At 37.1% G+C, this 23,316-nt stretch overlaps 1 protein-coding gene across 1 annotated transcript in view; it reads right to left on the minus strand.

The window, feature by feature from the left end:
- The window catches only part of csgalnact1a (chondroitin sulfate N-acetylgalactosaminyltransferase 1a), a 93,118-nt gene that overhangs the window by 27,448 nt on the left and 42,354 nt on the right, over positions 1-23,316 (minus strand). The window contains exons 3-4 of the mRNA XM_001333443.9: positions 11,326-11,542; positions 3,173-3,274 (exon numbers count right to left, since the gene is read on the minus strand). Coding sequence (XP_001333479.4) covers positions 3,173-3,274; positions 11,326-11,542 — 319 coding nt within the window. The remainder of the gene's footprint in view (positions 1-3,172; positions 3,275-11,325; positions 11,543-23,316) is intronic.

Genomic DNA, 23,316 nt, shown 5'->3' on the forward strand with positions numbered 1-23,316 from the left:
TTGCACTGCTTTGTTTGTGTAATTAAAATAGCATTTGCACATACTATAGATCCTTATCTTACACTTGCTTACTTGCAATCACCATAGGAAAAATATTTTAAATTAAATATATATTCAATAGCCATACATTCAATATCCTTAGTTATATATTTATCCATATATTTAACGCATTTAGTTATATATTTATTAGAAGATATACTGTACACAACCTGACAAAAGTCTTGTTGTCGATCCCAGTTGTAAGAAAAACAAGTAATAACTTTACTTCTAGTTGATCATTTGGAAAAGTGGCAGAAGGTAGAATGCAACAGTTGAACTGCATCCCAATCATCACACATACTTCAGAAGACCTATTGGAACTCGCATGAACCCAATATTCTCACAGAAATCCATCAAGTTTGGTAAAAAGTAGGGTTGAAAAAAGCGGAGGGTTGCGAGCGATTTGCAGAGTGGATGGTTCGGTATCGGTTCAGTAATAATCATAACCGGTTATTACTGATGTCATTTACCTTATATGCGCTCTGTTGCGAGTGCGAGTATTTACAACGCTCTAACTGCTTAAAACTCATAAACTGTGCACAATTTCACTGTGTGTGTTTGCTGGATCAGTCTTTCACTGACATAGACAGCAAAATTTCATGGAGATCGAGAGAATGTAAGTACTCCATTTCTCTCTCTCTCTCTCTCTCTCTCTCTCTCTCACACACACACACACACACGCACACACACACACACACACACACACACACAGTGGCCTATTTGACCTGCTGGCGTGACTTTTCTTCTCCTCTCGACTGTTTTACAGCGTTACTTCTGGATACAGAAACGAGCGCGTGTCTGCAGAGTTTTTTCCACCGTGTCTATCATGCATCAGTCGCTTATTAGTATTTTATACCGCTTTTGTTGAGAGTATGACCAATTAAAGGGGTGTAAGAGAACTAGACAAGGATCAGAAAGTGAGCTGGATATTTATATTTGTTTATATTATTTGCTAAATTCTCGTGTTGTTTAAAGGTACAGTTTATATATCTGACTGTATTAAATGACAAAATTGTATTACAAATAGTATATAAATATAATTATATTTATACATTTTAATACAAGAACTGCTGCTGTAAAGAAAGTATAAAACTGGGTATGAAAAGCACCGTCAATGCACCATGATGCACCGAAATATCGAATTGAACCGAATCGATGGCATGATTATCATAACCGAACTGAACCGTGAGAGGTTCACAGCTCTAGTGGATGGCAACATCAACAGCCTGTAGTATCAAGACATTTGTGCTGCCCATTACATTTCAAATCACAAAAGACAAATTCTTCAAAAATTCAAGGATAGTGCTCATTCTCATACTTCGGCCTCCACATCAATGTTCCTGAAAGTAAAAAAGGTCAAGGTGCTCCAGTATTGGCCAGCCCAGTCACCATACATGAACAGTATTGAGCATATCTGGGTTAAGTTGAAGAAGGAGGCACTGAAGATAAATCCAAAGTATCTTGATGAACTCTGGGAGTCCTGCAAGAACGATGTATTTGCCATTCTAGATGACTTTATTAATAAGTTATTTGAGTTATTGAAGAGATGCATGAATGCAGTCGTCCAAGCTCATGGAAGTCATCCACAATATTAATACATTTTCCACTGCAACATGACTTTATATTCTATACTGTACATTATTTCTGTTAAGTGACAAGACTTTTGTCTAAGCAAAGTCAGATCTTGCTGTCCTAATTAAATCATTGAATAATTAAAAATCAAGGCATGATCATATTGTATTTTGATAAAATAACTGTAATCTAGAGGTCTTTGCCTTTCATTTAGGCCACTTCTGATACCAAATGATCACCTAGTAGTCAAGTCATTATTTGTTGTTCCTAAAACTTGGATAGGTGACAAGACTTTTGTCAGGAAGATATGAAGAGTCCAGATGCAAAAACCAGCTGCCTGAAATTTTCATCTAAAATTAGCATATTGTCAGACTCTTACAGTATGTGTAGATTTAGTAATTTTACTTTTTTGGCAAATAATAGATTATTTCCATTGCCTTTAACATGAAACTAAAAATAAACATAGTAGGCTAAAAATGTTAATTTTAGAAGAAAATTTTAAGGCACTTAGAGCAGGGGTGGCCAACCCTGTTTCTGGAGAGCCACCTTCCAGCAGATTTCAGTTGCTACCCATATCAAACACACCTGAACCAATTAATTAGGACCTGAACACCACATGATAATTACAGGCAGGTGTGTTTGATATGGGTTGCAACTGAAATCTGCAGGAAGGTGGCTCTCCAGGAACAGGGTTGGCCACCCCTGACTTAGAGGTTGCATCTTAACTGTTGATCTGAACTCTTCATAAACACAGACACACATACAAATATATACAAATGAGAATGGACTAAGTAAGATAATAAATGGTTTGTCATGTGGTAAAGGATTTTTATGCTCTTTCCCTTTACATTGTGCCTTTTAAATCCATTGATTTGAAAATCCCTGCATTCAATAAATCGGCTAATTATGATTTAAGTTTTTCTCTTTTAATGAATCTGCAAAATTGTCAACAATTCTGTGTTTTTCTGTCAATATGAGGTGCTGTGTGTTCATTAATGAAGAAAAAATTGACTTAAATGATTTTAGCAATCGGCTGCAATCTAACAAAGTAAAACGATTATTAGGGGGTCTGAATATATACCCTGTACATATTTGAACTACTTACAAATATATGCAAATACTGTGTGCCATTAAACATTCATGCTGACTCTGTGCATCTGATTATTACTTAGTATATCGTCATCATCTTTTATTAATGCAACTTGTTCAGCATATTAATATATTCATGAAGATGGGCATTAGAAATCCTGCTTGATCTATAAATTACAGGAAATGTTTATGCTGGTTAAAACTGCTTTCTGTCTACAAAACCTTTCTGGTAGCAGAGAATGTGCTCACTTGACCACTTTAAAGAGCCACAGTTGGGCCAAAACCCATTATGAATTGGGAAAGAGCTTACTGAAAGGAACTTATGACACCCCACCGGTTCCTTCTTCTTCAACTGTAAATTTCTCAGTCTTAACCTCAGCGTTATCAGTTCATTTGTGTGGATACAGACACTTCCACAGACGCGCACAGACACACACACACACACACACACACAAACATTAATGTGCCATACCTCGATGTGTTCTCTAAGGTTCCTTTGACCTCATTCATCTGGTCCTTTCCAAAGTAAACCACGGTAAGGTGCACTCGTCCATCTTGCTTCACACACACCTCTCTGTAGACAAGAACAGCAGGAAAAACAAACACACACGCTAAGGTCAGAGCTCAGCTGGACAATCTCCTGCTGTGCCAGCTCAAAATGAACATTTGTGAAACATTTATATTGACTGAAAACTAAGAAAAGAGAAATGAGTGCAAAATATATAGTTCCAAGGCATGCTCTTAATAAAACCAATTCATTATTCATAGCTGAGATATTAATGCCCCGCTATGCTTCAAACTAAATCAACTGCTGGGATCTTCCTTCTAATACAGCTATTTTTTTTCAAGGTACATCTGCTGAATACATTTTGCTGCTGAATAAGAGGCTCAATAAAAAATGTCTATATATATATATATATATATATATATATATATATATATATATATATATATATATATATATATATATATATATATATATATATTAAGGGTGTCACAATCTTCCAAATCCTCGATTCGATTACATTTTCGATTCTAGAGGCACGATTCGATTCGATTTTCGATTATGAACAATTAATTAATTAATGACCAATTAATTATTTGTAGCCTACCGTTTAAACTACCTGACCTGCGTGGTCTTTGTTTTACCCATAAACAAATCATACAGTAAATGAATAAAGGCAAGATACACACATAATTACCACCTGTCAATCACTTTTTCTGCGGGACTCGTGAAAAGGCAGTGATCTGTGTCGTTATAATGGCGTCGGTAAAAAAAGACGCACAACCAACAGGAACCAGCCAACAGTATCTGAGGTGTTCACTAAAATGTCTAAGTACAAGTGAGTGAAAGATTGAAGCAGTCTACTGATCCTCTGACTGCCTGAACCCGCTGTCTCGAGCGGCTGTGTGTGTGCGTCTGTGTCTGTGTGTCTGTGTGTGTGTGTCAGAGGTAGAAAGGAAGGAGAGCTGCTCAGAAATGCTACACGCCACTGTCGATGTCAAATCGTTGTCGTTCTAAAATGCCATTTAAAAACAAAGACAGTGTAAACAGGGCGGGTGCGAGCGGATTTGCAACGGGGGCGGGTGGAGGATCGCGATGCCGGTGTTGTCTATCGGACGAACCGTAAGTAATACGTACATAGCAGAGCTTGCAAAACTGTGTTTTTTTTTGTCGACAACACGGATGTTGTCAACATAACTCACTGGAAATCCAAAATGCTTACACACCGGCGACTTCATTGAAAGAGGAGAGGATTTTAGCTCTGTCGACGAGTCTCCTGCTTCTGCAGTTCAACAAGCACTTCAACAAGCCTGTTTTTTCCCGCTTGGCAAGACAAGCTGACGTGACATGGGGGCGTGGCAGCATCGACGATTCTATTTTTTGATTCGATAATCGAAATTGAGCATAAATTTAGATCGATTTCGATTAAAAATCGAAATCATGACACCCCTAATATATATATATATATATATATATATATATATATATATATATATATATATATATATATATATATATATATATATATATATATATTCATTTTTTTTCTGCTTAGTCCCTTTATTAATCCAGGGATGAGAAGCGGAATGAGCTGCCAACTTATCCAGCATATCCTGCGTTTTACGCAGCGGATGCCCTAACAGCTGCAACCAATCTCTGGTAAACATCCATACACACTCATTCACACTCATACACTACGGACAATTTGGCCGACCCAATTCACCTGTACCGCATGTCTTTGGACTGTGGGGGAAACCGGAGCACCCAGAGGAAACCCACACGAGCGCGTGGAGAACATGCAAACTCCACATAGAAACGCCAACTTAACTAGCCGAGGCTCGAACCAGCGACCTTCTTGTTGTGAGGCGACAGCACTACCTATAAATTTTCAAAGGCTTTTGAAGGCAAGTGTATCTGTCTGCGGTTTACAAAAGAGAGGCATAACATGAAGTAGTACGTTAGAGGCGTAACTTGCAGTTATCAAGATCTTATTGAACCATGCGAGACGTAATAACTGTGGTTGTTGGGTTTAGGGTTGTGTAGACGTTAATAACTATGTCGGTTGGGTTTAGGTGTGGAGTAGGTGTAGATGTTAATAATTGTGATGGGTACAGCATCATCTTGCTGACAAGATAGTTTTCACACATGGGTCTACATAACTTCAAGTTACACCTTTACTACAAGTTACGCCTCTTCATGTTACACCCCTGTCTTGGGCCCGGAGACAGACCCTATTCTTTAAAGTCGAAATATTTAGGATTGAAACTAGGTATTGCGATACAAATTCAAAATATTAGAAAGGTGTTTTTTCACATGACTTCACAGACACAGTTTGCCAGATTGACGGCAAACAGGAGTAGGTATTCCTGACGATTGAGCCTTACACTAAAAGCTAGACAGAACCACATTTTACCAATTCTTTAGCATTGTTTTTCAGATAACCAAGTATGTTCACATAGCATGTTTCTTAAATATCTGTAAACATATTATGGTATTTGTACATCTTAGAAGACTCGATAACATACATACAGTACAAAAAATACGTAACTAAGCTGAAGTAGAGTAAAATTAAATATATTTAAAAATATTACTTAATAAAGTCTAAAAGGTAGATAGCATAATATGAATATTGTAAATTCAAAAATGCATTGCAATAAAAAACTCCAAGATGGAACAAATCTATTGAGTGTTGGCCTTGAGAGACACATGCACCGATACAGATGGTTTCAGATTTTGACAAGACGAGATGACCCTGCGGGGCACGACAAGAGTAACACACAAAGACTGAAGCCCTAGTGTGAAATTCCTGATCTGAAGCAGCCACATTCTGACAGAAGTGTGCCAACTGTTTGGAGACGCTGCTGAACAAGATCTGTGTCCTTTATGCTCAACAGACAATAGAGATTTGGATGTTTAGACTTCAGTTCTGAAGAGCTTAAGAGAATTGTGTGTTATTTGCAGCCTACTGGTTCAGATTTAATTTCATGTCAGAACAAAAAACATAATTTTTCTTTTGCATTTATTGAAAACACATTAAATGCAAGGTTCAAACCTAGATTTCCAACATCAGTGATCCAAAGCGACAAAAGTTACAAAGATTTTATATTCATTCTATTTTTTACATTTTAGTAATAATTGAAAGTATAATTGTTTACTACATTGACGATAATAATAATTGTCAAATTCCAATGATATCTAAAGAATCTTGTGAGCAAAATAGGTTAACGTTTCTCGTGGGTTTATATTAGAGAGTTCCCTCACTTCATGTAGGTAAAATAAACTTCCACCTATTAAGTTAATAAGATTAAACAAGGCATACACTTCATTTTTTAAATAGTTTAGACAAATTAAATATTATTATATTTCCTTGGTTCAGCATTTATCAAGCTGTGCGTTTGTGTGTCTGTGTGTGTGTTTACGTAAGAGCTGCACGTCACAGCAGAGCTTATTATTATTTACAACTCATCCAAATATGGTCAATTATGGACCTTTTGATTCTAGGGGTATTTTGTGGAATAATAAATGAGCATTTAAAACTGTTTATGGAGATTGATTTAAACTTATCTAAAGAATATAAAATCTAGCCAATGGTTACTGGCTCTATGAGAGTAAAAAAAAGACATACAGACAAAACAAAATGAATTTGCAGAAGGCAATATCCTGCTCAATGAATAATTTTATAAATAACAGCGTAATCACTTTACGTCATAAGGCCTAAATGAATCAATCAGGAGCCACAGCTTAATTCTTTCCCTTACTGATTGACTGTCAGTTGACTGCTTCTCATTTCCATTTAATCAAGTAAATATTCAAGACCACAGTTTAAGCTAAAAACAATTGTCAGTGTTCTACTGAAGAAAACAAAGTCATCTGTATATTGGATGACCGGAAAGTGAGTAAATTAACAGCAAATTGTCATTGTATGTCATGTGTCACACTTTTAATGCCTCTTTGACATGCTTTGTCATGAGGAACCGTAACTATTTTATGTTTTGTCTAAAAAAAGTGGCTAATTCGTACAAATTCATACCATTTTATTCACATAAAAATGTGCAAATTTTAAAAGGAGACATGTTAACAAAACCCACCCCTAACCCTAGTCCTCATTAGGTGATGACTGATGAGCAAATCAGACTAAAATGTACAAATGACATCGCACAAATGAATACAAATCAGCCACTAAATAAAAAAGTAATCTCCCTGCCTGAATAGCTAAGACCAGGCTGGAAATGGCTGGAAACCAGCCTGGTTAAAACCCCTCTAAAACCAGGCTGGTCGACCAGCTAAAACCAGCTAACTAGCTTAGGCTGATTTAAGCAGATTTTTTTTTTCAGCAGGGATAAGATTGTGTTAAACATATTTTCATAACACACCTCATAACTCATCTAAACATGAATAAAATATCTATTGGATTCATTTATATCATGACTCAGTGGCAAAACTACACACACAGCACAAAACTAAATGCTATGTTTGCTATGAATGCTACTAAATGCTACGAATTGCTGTAAGATTGCTTTGGACATATTTTCATAACACACTTCATAACTTGGCGTCTAAACAAGAATATATCTACTGCATTAATCTATCACTACTAAATAGTATGAATTATTGTAAGATTGCGTTATTTTGCACTTTTTATGCAAAAAAATTGCATATTTTCATAACACACTTCATAACTTGGCATCTAAACATGAATATAGTATGTAATGGATTCATTTCTATTATGACCGAGTGGCAAAAGTGCAAACACAGCACAAAACTAAATGCTGTGTGCTACAAATGCTATGAATGCTACTAAATGCTACAAATTACTGTAAGATTGCATTGAACATATTTTATAACACACTTCATAAACTGGCATCTAAACATGAATATAATACTGGATTCATTTCTATCATGACTGAGTGGCAAAACTGCACACACAGCACAAAACTAAATGCTATGTTTGCTATGAATGCTACTAAATGCTACAAATTGCTGTAAGACTGTGTTGGACATATTTTCATTACACACTTCATAACTTGGCATCTAAGAATGAAAATAATATCTACTGGATTCATCCATCGTGACTAAGTGGCAAAAACGTACAAACTAAAAGCACAAAACTAAATGCTATGTTTGCTACGAATGCTATGAATGCTACTAAATGCTACGAATTGCTGTAAGATTGCTTTGGACATATTTTCATAACACACTTCATAACTTGGCATCTAAACATGAATATAGTATGTAATGGATTCATTTCTATTATGACTGAGTGGCAAAAGTGCAAACACAGCACAAAACTAAATGCTGTGTGCTACAAATGCTATGAATGCTACTAAATGCTACAAATTACTGTAAGATTGCATTGAACATATTTTATAACACACTTCATAAACTGGCATCTAAACATGAATATGATACTGGATTCATTTCTATCATGACTGAGTGGCAAAACTGCACACACAGCACAAAACTAAATGCAATGTTTGCTATGAATGCTACTAAATGCTACAAATTGCTGTAAGACTGTGTTGGACATATTTTCATTACACACTTCATAACTTGGCATCTAAGAATGAAAATAATATCTACTGGATTCATCTATCATGACTAAGTGACAAAAACGTACAAACTAAAAGCACAAAACTAAATGCTATGTTTGCTACGAATGCTATGAATGCTGCTAAATGCTATGAATTGCTGTAAGATTGCTTTGGACATATTTTCATAGCACACTTCATAACTTAGCGTCTAAACAAGAATATATCTACTGGATTAATCTATCATGACTGAGTGGCAAAACTGCACACACACCACAAATGTAAATGCTATGTTTGCTATGAATGCTACTAAATGCTATGAACTGCTGTAAGACTGTGTTGAACATATGTTCATAACACACTTCATCACTTGGCATCTAAACATGAATATAATATCTACTGGATTCATTTCTATCATGACTGAGTGGCAAAAGTGCACACACAGCACAAAAAAAAGTGCTGTGTTTGTGTTGTGTGTACTACAAGCATTATCTTCTATATGCATCTCTATCATGTTAATGCCACAGCCCATTAGTTTGATGGGGCTGCTGGGATTGAGCTCATTCTGTATGTGAATGTAACTCACAATCCCCTTGTTTGTCCTCTCAAGCCTCCCAAACCAGAATGAGGTCAAAGTGTTTGCTCAACGCCTATTATAAGACTCTTTAAGCACTGCTTGCAGGCACTAATTAAAACAGAAATTAGATGTAAAATAGGAGGTGGAGGGTGACTGAGACAAACTGGTTTGGTAGTTTTCACAAAGAGGGTACAAAATAGCACTCAAAGCTGTTAAGGGAATAGTTGTTTTCTTTAGCATTGACTTTATATCAGGTTATATATGGTTTCAGGTTAGTTCAGGTCAGGTTTTAGGTTAGTTCAAACCTTGCTTTTAGGGATTTTATTATTATCTAGAATCAGAATAAGAATGAGCTTAATTGCCAGGAATTTGTTTTGTGACAGACCTCGGTTAAACGTCTCATCCAAAAGACAGCGCTCACTGAGCAGTATAGAGTCCCCTTCACTGTACTTGGTTCATGACTGACCTACACAGACCACAGGTTGAGGACCTCCTGCTGGCCTCACTAACACCTCTTCCAGCAACAATCTAGCTTTCCCATCCCGGTACTGACCGGGCGCATAACAATATAAACAAGCTATAAACCATAAGTAAACATTACAACTAAAGAGTTCTAAAATACACTACAGATAAATGATGAGAAAGGCAAATAGTAGATGTTAATGGGAAATTTATTCATTCATTCATTCATTTTCTTGTCGGCTTAGTCGCTTTATTAATCTGGGGTCGCCACAGCGGAATGAACCTCCAACTTATCCAGTGGGAAATTTATGCATCAAGTTATAAAAAAAAAAACGGAGAGTATAGTACAGTTGTAAAATGCAATAGATTATTTAGCTTTGGACAGTGTTTTAAATGTTTTGTGGGTTTAAATAAAATAAAATAAAATAAAATAAAATAAAATAAAATAAAAAATAAAAATAAAATAAAATAAAATAAAATAAAATAAAATAAAATAAAATAAAATAAAATTTGTGAGGTTTGGGATGTTTTATTTTTAGTTCAAAATCTTGTTTTTGTTATTGTTTTATTATTATCTAGCAATAAACATTCAACTAACAATTAAATTAGTTACAAGTTAATTTTATTTAATAATGATGGATTGTTTTGTGCTGTGATTAATAAAATAAAATAATAAAATAAAATAAAAATAAAACAATAAAAATAAAATTTATAATAAAAACAAAATAAAACTATATTGCATTATATTTATGAAGAGCGTCACGGTGGCACAGATTGCCTCACAGCAAGAAGGTGGCTGGTTTGAGCTTCAGTTGGCATTTCTGTGTAAAGTTTGCAGGTTCCCCCACACTCCAAAGACATATGGTACAGGTGAATTGAATAAGCTCAATTGTCTGTAGTGTATGTGTGTGAATGCAAGAGTGTATGGGTGTTTCCCAGTGTTGGGTTGAGGCTGGAAGGGCATCTGCTGCATAAAAAATGCTGGATAAGTTGGTAATTCATTCCACTGTGGTGACCCCGGATTAATAAAGAGACGAAAAGAAAATGAATGAGAGAATGAATAATTATGAGGTCTTATAAAGTCTGAAGTGGCTGAAAATCTTTTATATTCTTTGGTGGATTTTCTATTATGCTTGGACAAATTTAATTTATATTTAGTTCAAATTTATTTTAACCTGAGTCAATTAGAAAAATAATCTTGAAACAGTTAAAATATCTCTTTATTTTTTATATTTTTTAAAATTAATTACTTTAATTTTTGATCTAAAATGTCATTTAATCATTTAATTCACAATACATTATCTGTGCCTTTAATTCTTAAAAAATACTGCAACCCCAAACCACATCATTTCTAGGAAGATGAGAATGATAACTTTCTCGGTACTTGGTAGCGGTTGGAAGGGCATCCGTTGTGTAAAACATATGTTAGAGTTGCTGGCGGTTCTATTCGCTGTGGGCGACCCCTGATAAATAAATACTAAGCTGAAGGAAAATGAATGGATGAATGAGGAGAAGAGAATGAATGAGATAACAGAGAGAAGCAGAACGGTTACCTGAAGTTGTGCATGAACTGTCTGAATTTGTCGGCCCTTTGGGACAGCGGCAGCACAATGTTAATGGGCATGTGGCTCGTCTCCACCAACTCGCTCTTTACCTTCATAAGGGGGCCGAAGGGTCTAAACAGAACCAGCCTGCGGAGCTCATGTTTGTGTTCACCACGAAAGGTCAACTCATAGAGAGAGCCCTTGTCCTTCTCAGTGCGCGCAAGCCCTGCAATAAAGAAAACACATCAACTACAGTGAAGAAAAGGAGAGCTTTTCTCTTCAGCACACACACACACACACACAAAGTAATGCAGGATTTCAAGCTCAAGGACAAATACAACAAAGATAAAAACACAGTTGTGCACAGACAGGAGAATGAAGGAAAAAAACACACCTTGAGACCACAAATCTCCTACTGCAAAAATACAGAGGAAATCAGCATTTCATAGCTCTTTATCTCAGATGTTTATGAGCTCTATATTGAAATACTCATTGGAAAAACCCTGGAGTATTACTGGGGGATAATACAAGACTTATGTTTGAAGAGTTCACACTTAGCTGATGATTGATAATAAGGCATGTTTGGCATGCTGTCCTGGGAGAGAGCCCTGAGCTCAGAACTAGGTATCGGCCGGTAAGTTCTGACGGTATGATAATCTTGGATACAAATATCACGATTTCCTGTTTCACTGTATTGTGATTGCTCCTTTAAGATATATTCGTTTTAAATTTCTGGATAAAAAAAACAAAAAAAAAAAAGTTTTCACCTTTTGAACAGTATAGCTGCGTCCCAAATGGCACACTATACACTATGCACTCATGCACTATACTTATGCACTTACACACTCAACAGGGTAGTATATGTGTGTAGTGTCGTCCCAAATGGCACACTAATATTTTTTTACTAAGCGGAAATTCAAACCGTTTCCCTGATGACGTTTGACGGTTGCCAAATCATTGAAGTAAACGGCCGAATTATCAAATAATACCTGCCGTGAGTGTTGCCGCAATCACTATCGGGAGGCGTTATAATCACTCACGTAAAAGAATTTTGCTTTCACCATCCAAAATAAATAAAGTTATTCAACATGTGCGTCCGATAGCTCCGCCCCTTCCGCTACGTAAGCAAACCTGCGGTCGTTGAGTGCGTGAAGTGTCCATCGTTACACACTTAATTTTACCGGCTGAATGAGTGTATCATCCAGGTAATTAAAGTGCACTTATTATTTTTAGAGTTTTCAGTGTGAAAACACACTACTTACACTATTTATACTACAAAATGGCGTAGAATAGTGCATAAGTATGCGATTTGGGACGCAGCTTATGTTTTATTTTGAGCAACATTTAAAATATATTGGAACAGTAAACATGTCAGGCTAAATGAATTATTGACTTCTGCTGTCTTTATTTGTTTCAAAGACAGATTATTATTATTATTATTTATTTATTTTTTTGCAATTTAACACAGCATCTTTAGATATATTTTCTGCTGGAGATATTGTTGTCCTAAAAAACTAAAAGCAAAAAAAAAAAAAGTAAATAAAAAATCGGTTACATACACACATACCTAAGGAACGATATTGCAGAAAATTGTGACGGGTTTAAAACCTTGATGTTTTCAAACCGTGGTATACCTTGAAACGGTTATCATCCTATGCCTACCCAGAACATACTCAAGTCCTCCAGTTTCGTAGGGCGAGAGGAGAGTCTGACCTCAGGTAGGTCTCGAGAACTGCCCTGAGTTCATTCTTTTGGCCTGCTCTTTGATTATCAGAGGTTGTGCTTTGAAGCTTAGTACTAAATGCTCATTTACGGTGCAAATTTGGTTTATTTAATTCCCTTATACCGCATGTCTTTAGATTGTGGGAGAAAACAAGAGTACCCGGTGGAAACCAACACCAGCACAGGGAGAACATGTAAACTCCACACAGTAACGCCGACTGGTCCAGCCGGAACTTGAACTGGTGATGTTCTTGCTATGAGGCAACAGTGCTAACCACTGAGCTACCATGCCACCCTGGATTAAAGGAAAGTGGGGGAGGAGTAGGGGTGGATGGGGGTATTGTTTAAGACAAAAATATCAACAAGGCAAAGCATCATAGCTGGGGCAATTGTCATAACAACATGAAAACAAATATTTTAATTTTGAACAAAAAAAGCCGCTTTCGTACATACAAACAGGCTCTTTTTGAAAATACCGGTAAATTCATCGATATCCAGTAATTTTGCGGTAAGAGAAGTTGTAACATTACAGGTAATATTTTGAAATGCTGCTCTGTGTAAACATAGAAGGTAAACTCTACTCCAGCCAATCAGAACATTCAGACGCATTAACATCCGTGCTGTTTATGACAATAAAAACCTTTGAATATTTTTGCAGACACATTTACCTTCTAGATGTTAGTCAGATAACTATATACTATAATCAAATAATCAAAATATAATCAAAATATTATCGATAAAATGCTTATGATAAACCGCTGTGAGTTTACTGCAAGCCCTGCGTTCAGCTGCGTGGCGCTCGTGCTCCCGGGCTGCTAGCACCGACAAACATACGTACATCTCGACATGCGAAAGGGGTCAATGTCATGTTTAAATTGAAGTTGTTCACAATACTTATCCATCCACAGAATTTGTAATGTAGTCAAGCTTGCAAACATTTAGCTGTGGTTCATGCTTCTGCCTTTGGATATCTCTGGGACAAAAGCAGCTGCATGAATGCTAAATCTTTAAATAAAAGTGAAACCATCAATTAAAGATCCCTATTATGTTTTCAAATATAAGCGCAGCTGTTTAGAGGCCATTTATGGTTAATGAATTTACCTGTATTTTGGAATGGATGTGTGTCTTTTCTGGAAAAATTCTGGAACGTCCCTGCCTGTGTGAACAGCGCTTTTTGAAATTTACAGATAAAGTCCGGAAATGTTCTGGATATTTACTGGTATCACTGAGTGAAAGGTGCTATTGATGAAAAAAGTATACGGACACAAACTGTCCAGCAAAGTAATGCACAAGATGCCGCAAAGTGCAACCATATGGTGCATTTCAGAGGCCAAAAGGCTTTACAAAACAAGTTTTTAAATTGATGTACATTAGAAATTCAGAAGTGGATTTGGACAGCAATTAAATAACCACATGACCTCGGTGTTTGCCAAAAAACAGAAGGTAATTTGGCCGGGGATTTTAACACAGCTTGTGAGACAAAACACAGACATTCTGGATTCAGATTTCCGTAAAATCAAAGACTTCTCCTGTAAATAGTGAAAATCTTTTACGTTCCTCTAAGCAATAGACTTTTCAAAAGACAGTGATGATGTTTTTAATGGTCATCAGCGTCTTAAATCCTAACAAATTTAGATTTTTAATTAAAATATTTGTACACTTTTAAACATTTACTTTGTATTATATTTGATCTTTGCATCAAGTTACCAAAAAACTAGGTACTGCTTATGTGAGGTGTTTTAATGAAGTGTCTATGGGCAGGACAGTACATTTTACATTGTTTTTTCTTCTAGCTTATTGAATAATAGGAACCATTTTTTATTATTTTTTGTCTCTTTTCTTTTAATCAAACAATTATTTGTATTGGTCATGTAAGGGTCATATATTAACTGAACTTCTAATGTTGTGGGTGAGTGCTGTGCATACTAATTAGCATTTTTGCAGAAGTAGATAGATGCGGGTCCAAAATTTAATTCAGCTCTGCAGAAACTTCCTGTCTGAAGAGAGGTGTTAAAACTGAACACAGAACACAGAAAGATGTATACTTTGTTTTTGGGCAGAGAATTCATAGAAAAAGAGGAAGTATGCCGAAGGGGCGGCCAATGGAGGACTGAACAATGACTGACAAGTGACGTTACACCAAAACTCCATCTGTTAAGATCGGTGGTGTATATATGCTGAAGTCAGGAAATGTATGTTAGTTGCGAACCTCTTGAATGTAATTCTTGTATTGCATTGGGGTAATGTAACCCAGAGCTCTGTCATCGAATTATTCATTTGTATCCAATAAATTGTTACGATTTTTGACATTGAAGAAAAACCTCTCCAGACCTTTTCTCTTGAACACGCATGGAATAGAGATAGATATTCCAACAAGCTGAATATTTAAACATTTGTTGAATGTCATGAAAACACTTTGATGGGTTTTTTTCCCTTTCTTATTTGACCAAATCATATTGTGATACTCTGCTATGCACAGCTCTCTTAGTTTACCCAGCTATGATGACTTCTGCTGCAGAGAAATGGAAATGTGAAAAGGATCTATTACAGTTCAAATAGTACTGTAGAAAAAAACGACTGTGCATGTACAGTAAGCAGACTATACAATAATTACAAATGACAGTTATGTTACCAACAGGCTCACTGATTTATTATGTAGCCGATTGATTTCTTCATATAAAGAATGCTTTCATGCCCTTAGCTCAAATCGACACCTCAGGCATTTATTTGGCAGCATAATAAAACACCGACATCTGCTTTATGAAGCCGTGCATGTTTCTGTGCATATAAATGGATCTGTTTTTGAGCAAAATTTGTGCATTTGAATGGGAGATACAGCAGGGGAAAAAAAAGACATTCTTTCTTTGAATAAAAAAGCATATTTTGGTATAAAAAACAGGAAATGTTTCTTATGTGTGCTCTATTGTTTGTCATAGTAGCTTGTTTTTTTGTCAGGTTTGGTTCTTTTCCTGTTGTAGGCTGCAAAAACACTAGAATTAGCAAGAAATATAAAATACAAAACTAATAGTCAAAACCTGCTTGGAACTATTTCAGCTATGTGCTACCCTAAAAATAACTGCACAACTTAGCATGTGCATCAGCTAATCAGAAACAAGCATTCAACAACTTTGGATAACACTTACTATTGGCATATTTTTTTCCTATTGGAATATACAAGCAAATTAAAACTCATTAAGACCACATAAAATGAGCTCATTTTTAAATAAAAACAAACTATTAAGTGGTTTTTGAAAATAAGCTTCAATGCAGAGTGTAAAGCAGGTCGCCCACCAGAAGCGCCGCTCGGCGCCGCTCGGCGCCGCGACACGGCGCGTACATGACAGTTTAAAGTATAGCACACCAGACGCGCACATTCGAATGATATTTAACATGAAACTATTCAGATGGCGCTCTGTGGCGCGGCTGAAAAATGAACTGCGTCCTGAGCCGTCGCCGGGCGCCGCCGACTTGCGGCGCCGGTGTGTGTATCCTGATAGAAACCTATGTTTAAAATTCTAAAATACATGGCGCTACATGGCGCTGCGCGGCGCGCCGCCGAGCGGCGCTTCTGGTGTGCGACCTGCTTAACAGCACTGAGTGAATGAAAACATCCAGCTAAAGTTTAAATCTACCATATGTAATCACCATGTGTTTAAAACTATTGATTCTTTAACGAAATAGTCGACTCAGAGTGGAATAAATGATTCGAGTTGGGTTCGTATCTTTTGCCTGAACACGTCGATGTCAATACAGTACATCACCAAATATAAAGAGCCGCATCCGGTAAAACGTGAACACACCTTTCCCTTCAGACACTAGACGGGCGTGGGGGATCATGGCACTGATCAAGACACGAAAATGACGATCACTGACAGATGGAGATTCAGCTGCAGGGAATTAAGGGATAAAGTTCATTTTCACAACAATACCACTGTAAAGCCAACCGTGTGCTGTGTTTGTTTCTGCCTCTTTTCTGATGTTTGATAACTTAACTTAAACTGCAATGCAGAATTTGTCGGCCGTTTGCTATTAATAGAAGAAGCAGTAAAGACTGTTATGTATGGGACTTTGTCAGGGACTTTGTCAGTAACTGTTACAGTTCATATGGACCAGTTTCTTCTTCCTCCAGATCACAACATGTAAGTGTGATTAAAATTGTTGCCTCGTTTTCTGTAATTTTCTAAAATATGTATTTAATTGTATGTTATAAGTTGTAATCACTCTGCGCAGTTTGTAATCCCTTCTAATCACAAATGAATTGCTTAACAAATTATATGGGAGTCATTGGGATAATTAGGTAAAAATAAATGCATATCGTCACTTTACAATTATAAGGTTCAATCAGACATTTATTCATTCATTTTCTTGTGGGCTTAATCCCTTTATTAATTCGGGTTCGCCATAGCGGAATGAACTGCCAACTTATCCAGCAAGTCTTCCAGCCACAACCCATCTCTGGGAAACATCCACACACACATTCACACACACTCATACACTACGGACAATTTAGGCCCCGTTTACACTAATGCGTTTTAGTTTGAAAACGCATAAGTTTTGCTGCGGTTACGCCATCTGTCCACACTACGCTGGAGTTCTCGAGCGCCGAAAACGGAGCGTTTCGAAAACGCTGGAGAGGCCGTTTTCATTCTGAAACGCTGCTGCTCCGTCTCAGTGTGGATGATGGAAAACGGAGACATCTGAAAACGGAGGCGGGGCTGCCGACATTCGCCTCTCTGATTGGGGCTTTTCCTCAATATTAAGTAGCCTAATGTTACACACAGTTCAGTCCCGCATCTTCTCTGTGTAAGTTCAGACTTCGCAAGTTTGATCAAGGCTGCAGTCTCTTCTTTTCAGTTTGATATGGAAAACAGACTATACCGAGGACACGGATAAATCTTCAAAGGGAACAGTGTACTTTATAACTTCATTCACATCACCCTGGCTACGTTGTTTCACTTTCTCAACAATAAAATGAAAACATGATTTAAGGAACTGCCTATTTTCATTTTAATATTAGCAACTAAACAGACAGCAGAAATGTTGAGGCGTCGTGCTGCATATATGAGCGTCATCTTCACTGTGTGGATATTTATAACAAAACGGAGCCGATAACAACTGCCTCCTTTCAATTTCAGTGTAAATACGAAACACACCCTCTCTTTTGCTGAATATCAGTTTTAATAATCGATAATGGCCATTATAAAAGTTTAACATACAATAAGTTTATACATTATAGGAAATAAAGGCAAGCGATCAGTCAATATACAGAATGTACGTGCTTACATTAATCATTAACTTATCTGCGCTCAGTCAAAACACGTTACCTGAGAACAAGTAATAGATTCCAATGACCAAAGTCAGGGAATATGTCGTTAGATAAAGACAACAAGATGAATGAAATATCACTTTTAATAAATATAGTGAGATTAGATCCAGCGGGAGATGCTTGATGAGAAGTCAGACTAGCAGAGATCTCATCTGGGTTGATGGGCGCAGCGCTTGCCAAAGAGTGTGTGTGTGGTCATGTGATGTGCGTTTTCAGCGTTTTGGTGTGGACGGAGAGCAGTTCAGAAACGCTGGGTAAAACGAGTGTGGACGCGGATCGTTTTCATTCTAAAACGCCGTTTTAAAACTAAAACGCACTAGTGTAAACGGGGCCTTAGCCTACCGAATTCACCTGTACCACATGTCTTTGGACTGTGGGGGAAACCGGAGCACCCGGAGGAAATCCACGCGAACGCAGGGAGAACATGCAAACTCCACACAGAAAGGCCAACTGAGCCGAGGCTCGAACCAACGACCCAGCGACCTTCTTGCTGTGAGGCGACAGCACTACCTACCTATTGTCAAAATTGAGTTATTGACATATTCTTATAAAATGACAACTCATTTACATTATGTGATGTTTTTGTACAAGTTGTTTACTATTAAAGAATTTTTATTAAAACCAAACAAAAAAAGTTAAAAAGTTTTGTCAACAAAGGCGAACTCTAGCTGGGCTCTATAAGGTTCTTTCTGTGAGTCAATCTGCATTTTGAAAGCACACACTATGGCTTTGCCATTCAGCCGAACTGCTCCATTGACAGCAGGAAAGACGAGAAAAGAAAAAAAAAACACATTAAATAATGCCATACCCCATACAATTGAGCAGAAACCTAAACTCAAAAGATATGATGATTTAGAAGCACTCTTTGACATTGCCACAGCCATTTATCCATGCAGCTCAAGACCGGTTACTCACTGAAGCTAAGCAGGGCTGAGCCTGGTCAGTAACTGGATGGGAGACCACATGGGAAAAACTAGGTTGCTGTTGGAAGTAGTGTTAGTGAGGCCTGCAGGCAAATTGAGTGTTTTGTGCATTTGACGCGATTAACGAGCGTTTCGCGCGAATCTCTCGATTTCGAAAATCAGAACTTCAGCGTACATTCGCGCATCGTTAACCAATCAGAAGCTTGCTCTTGTGGGGGCGTGATTGTGACGTAGAACCTGTTGTCGGTGTTCCGAGGAAAATCCTCCAGCCTTCAACGACAACAGTTCATCAAACTGGGCTTGGCTAAGTCAGAAGCACCGCCAAAAGCCTCCGTGATCCAGATTCAGTGTCTGGAGGAGTTTATGAGCTCATAAAAGTGAAGGGGACACTATACTGTTAGTGAGCGCCGTCTTTCGGATGAGATGTTAAACCGAGGTCCTGACTCTCTGTGGTCATTAAAAATCCCATCACTTCTCGTGAAAGAGCAGGGGTGTAACCCCGGTGTCCTGGCCAAAATCCCTCTATCGGCCCTTACGATTATGGGCTCCCAATCACCCCCATCCACCGAATTGACTCTATCACTGTCTCTCCACTCCACCAACAGCTGGTGGTGAGTGCACTTGCGCCGTTGTCCTGTGGCAGCCGTCGCATCATCTAAGTGGATGCTGCTCACTGGTGGTGGTGTGGAGAGACCCCCCTCATGATTGTAAAGCGCTTTGGGTGTATGGCCATACACAATAATATGCGCTATATAAATACACATTACACATTGAGATAAAATGCTACCGTTTACATTGTTGAAAAAGAAACAGTTATTAAAAAATCTAATATTTTAAATGTGAAATATATGTTTATTTGTGTGTATATATAGACAGTAAAACATTTTTCAGTGTTTATTAGACTCATTTGCTCATTGTCTGTTTTCTTTTAAAGTTACATTTCTTTAAATTTAGCATGACAATGCATAAATTTGATTAATTTAATCATGAAATTGATTAATTAATTAAAAAACTAATTCATGGGGCATATAATTCAATAAATCCAATTTAATAATTTGTATAAAGTGCATAATCATGTTAATTACATTAAATAACAGCTGCACTGGACAAAATATTTAGCACAGCCTTGTGTTTTTAATTTGAACAAGAAAACATATTCATCCTAAAACATCAATTAAATGTTATAGAAAGCAAAAAATAAAAAGAAGAACTTTCTCAAACATTACCATACTGTTACAACATTTTTTTTATTAAATTAATAAGCAGACTGATTGTATTTCTTGAAAAGTAGTGCTTCAGATCTGCCAGACAGAACCTTAGAATTCCAAGTGGGAAATGACTTTTTAGAATCAGAAGGATCTATTTGCATTACCCCTGTTTACCCTGATTTAGGGTCTGTAGGCTCTGTCATGTTAATGCATGAATCAGAACTGTTACACACACAGTGTTTGCTATATGGATTGCAAAAACTTTGAAGCTCAAAATATCAAATCATTCAGAACGCAGATAAAACCTTATAATTCCAAGGTGACCAAATTATAAGACAATGAAAGTGTTCTTGTTGTTGGAGACCCCCAAAACCAAAATATGACCATTTATAATGCACAATAGGGGCTTTCGGCTGTTCCTCGACAGCAAAGAGACTTGAAACGAAACTGAAAGACATCAGATTTCTCTCTCGAACAAAAGATTGCACTGAAAAGCCTCATATTTCTCATCAAAGATCCAGAATCTAAAGATATGGAGTCATGATAAGGGCTTTCCGAAGAATCATTTGGACAGATGTTGAGATGGCAGAGGCACCAGCCCGTCTGAGGTTTGGGTAACATCCCTTATAATAAAAGCATCTGGAAGGTGTTCACGGTTGGATTTACACTCTGTACTTTCACGCTTCTCCAATTGATACAAATAAAGCCAGAGAGATCTGAACTATAAAACATCAACTGCAGACTGTTTAGGTCCCATATTCATGTTTTACATAGTGCCATTAAAGGCACAATGAGTTTTGTTATCGAGAAACACACACTCACACTTACAAGCTTTGCGCAAAACATCCCCATTCAGATCATACTTCACAGCTTCATACTTCATTAGTTTTAGTAGCAGAGAGTGGGAACACTATATCATGATCTACACTGGGAGGTATGTGCATCTAATTTGAAATACATTTGTGGGAAAGTTGATATGACATTCTAAGTTGTTTTTAAAACTTTAAAGTGGTTGCTAGGGTGTTGTGGTTGGTTGCTATTTTAATGAAATACAGTTTTTTATATGTTTTGCACTTTCTAGTTCTTGTGGATTGTGGATGCTAGGGTGATGTTGATGGTTGCTAGGGCAGTGAAATTGAGTTGCTAATGCGTTCTAATGCATTATGCTGTTTCCAGGATGCTGTAAGTGGTTGCTAGGTGATGTTATGTTGGGTGCCCATAGATATATACACTAGATGTCGCCTGGCCTATTGTTGTCTATTGAACGGAATGCATCAATAGCGCCGCCATCTTGCTACTGGGTAGCGCACATATACACATATATCTGTGATCGGGAGTTTTCCTGGATGTTTGTATGTAATTTTTTTTTCTAATTACGAAAATTATAATTTTACATCACTTTTCTACATTGATGGATCAGTGACCGCACGGGCATTCCTGACAAAAAGCTTGTGTTTGTGTGTATGGAAATGTAACGTAGACTAACCATATTCCGTACACAACGATGTTCCATACAGATGACCTTTTAACGTTAATCTCTGAATAAATACTTATGGGTCGTAGGCGAGCTATATATCTGTGTAATCTTTAATTCTCGCTCTTTCAGCCCCAACCACAACAGAGACATTCCTACTATATGTTTCCGAGTAAAATCAATAAGTTTGCTACGTCCACCTAATGCGCTTGAAAACAGAAAGTGGGCAAGCTTAAAGTGCGAGTGTCGCCTGGGAGGGGAGACATTTAAAGCCCCGACAATATGCTTTTGCATTTCATTTATGCATCACACGGTATTACAGTCTTTATGAAGTGAATATTATGTTATCACAAATTGTTAAATAAATTATCTTTTGTTAAATAAATGCTTTGAAATGGGGATGTTTAAACATCAATTGTGGGTAAATACCGCATGTCGCAACTCTCCGCCTGAGAGACAGGCTGCAAACGCTGTTTGGATCCTCCTTTTGCAGTAATGATGTTTATATTCATAAAAGGTCAGTCAAGTTAGCTTCAATGTGCATGAATTTAATGTTTTTATATTTAAAATTGTCATGCTGTAATAAAATAAACATGATATAAAAAGTAAATGATTTTGAAGCTATTTCATTTAAAACTTTCATAAAAGAGTTATTTACTATATCATTAACTTCAAGTTAAACACAATAATAGTATTTTCTGACATAAGATTTTAATAAGACTTCAAACAATGCCCATTTTTGCCAGTAAATTAAAGTTATGCGCCCTGTACGGAACACTATTTTAGTCGTGTACGGAACACCATTAATACCTATCATCTTCCGTACACATGCGAAGGCGGTACTTATCCCATCTTTTCTCAAAAACTACTGGTCCAAAAGACATCAATCAAGATTTGGGTTGTGCAATAGGTATTCCCCCAGAGAATGAACACACAAGCATGCTTTTCTGGCTTTCAATGACGGAGGAGTGGTCGTTTGAGTGCGCTGAATAGTGAAAAGTGTACGGAACATGGTTAGTCTACGTTACTATCCACCCTCCCTGTTAAATTTGATCTAATCTGTGTCCTGAAACACAGCTCCTCTCCTGCTTTCACTTCTCATACTGACGGAGGGAGCAATTCGTTTGTGAATGAATCCCCCGAACGACTCTTTCACTAACGTTAGCCGGCAATAATAAAAAAAAGTTTCTGACAGCGCAGAATCTTGTTGTCATATTTCTTTTTCATTGTTTTCTGATTTTATTCAACAAAACTAGCATAAGCCGTGTTTAGTGCGAGTTGGAGCTGCTTTGCCGTATGGTGACTGCAGTAAGTGACTGTTATCATCAATAACGTTACCTGATTAGT

Source organism: Danio rerio, chromosome 10 (assembly GCF_049306965.1).
Source record: "Danio rerio strain Tuebingen ecotype United States chromosome 10, GRCz12tu, whole genome shotgun sequence".
Taxonomy (NCBI): Eukaryota; Metazoa; Chordata; class Actinopteri; order Cypriniformes; family Danionidae; genus Danio; species Danio rerio.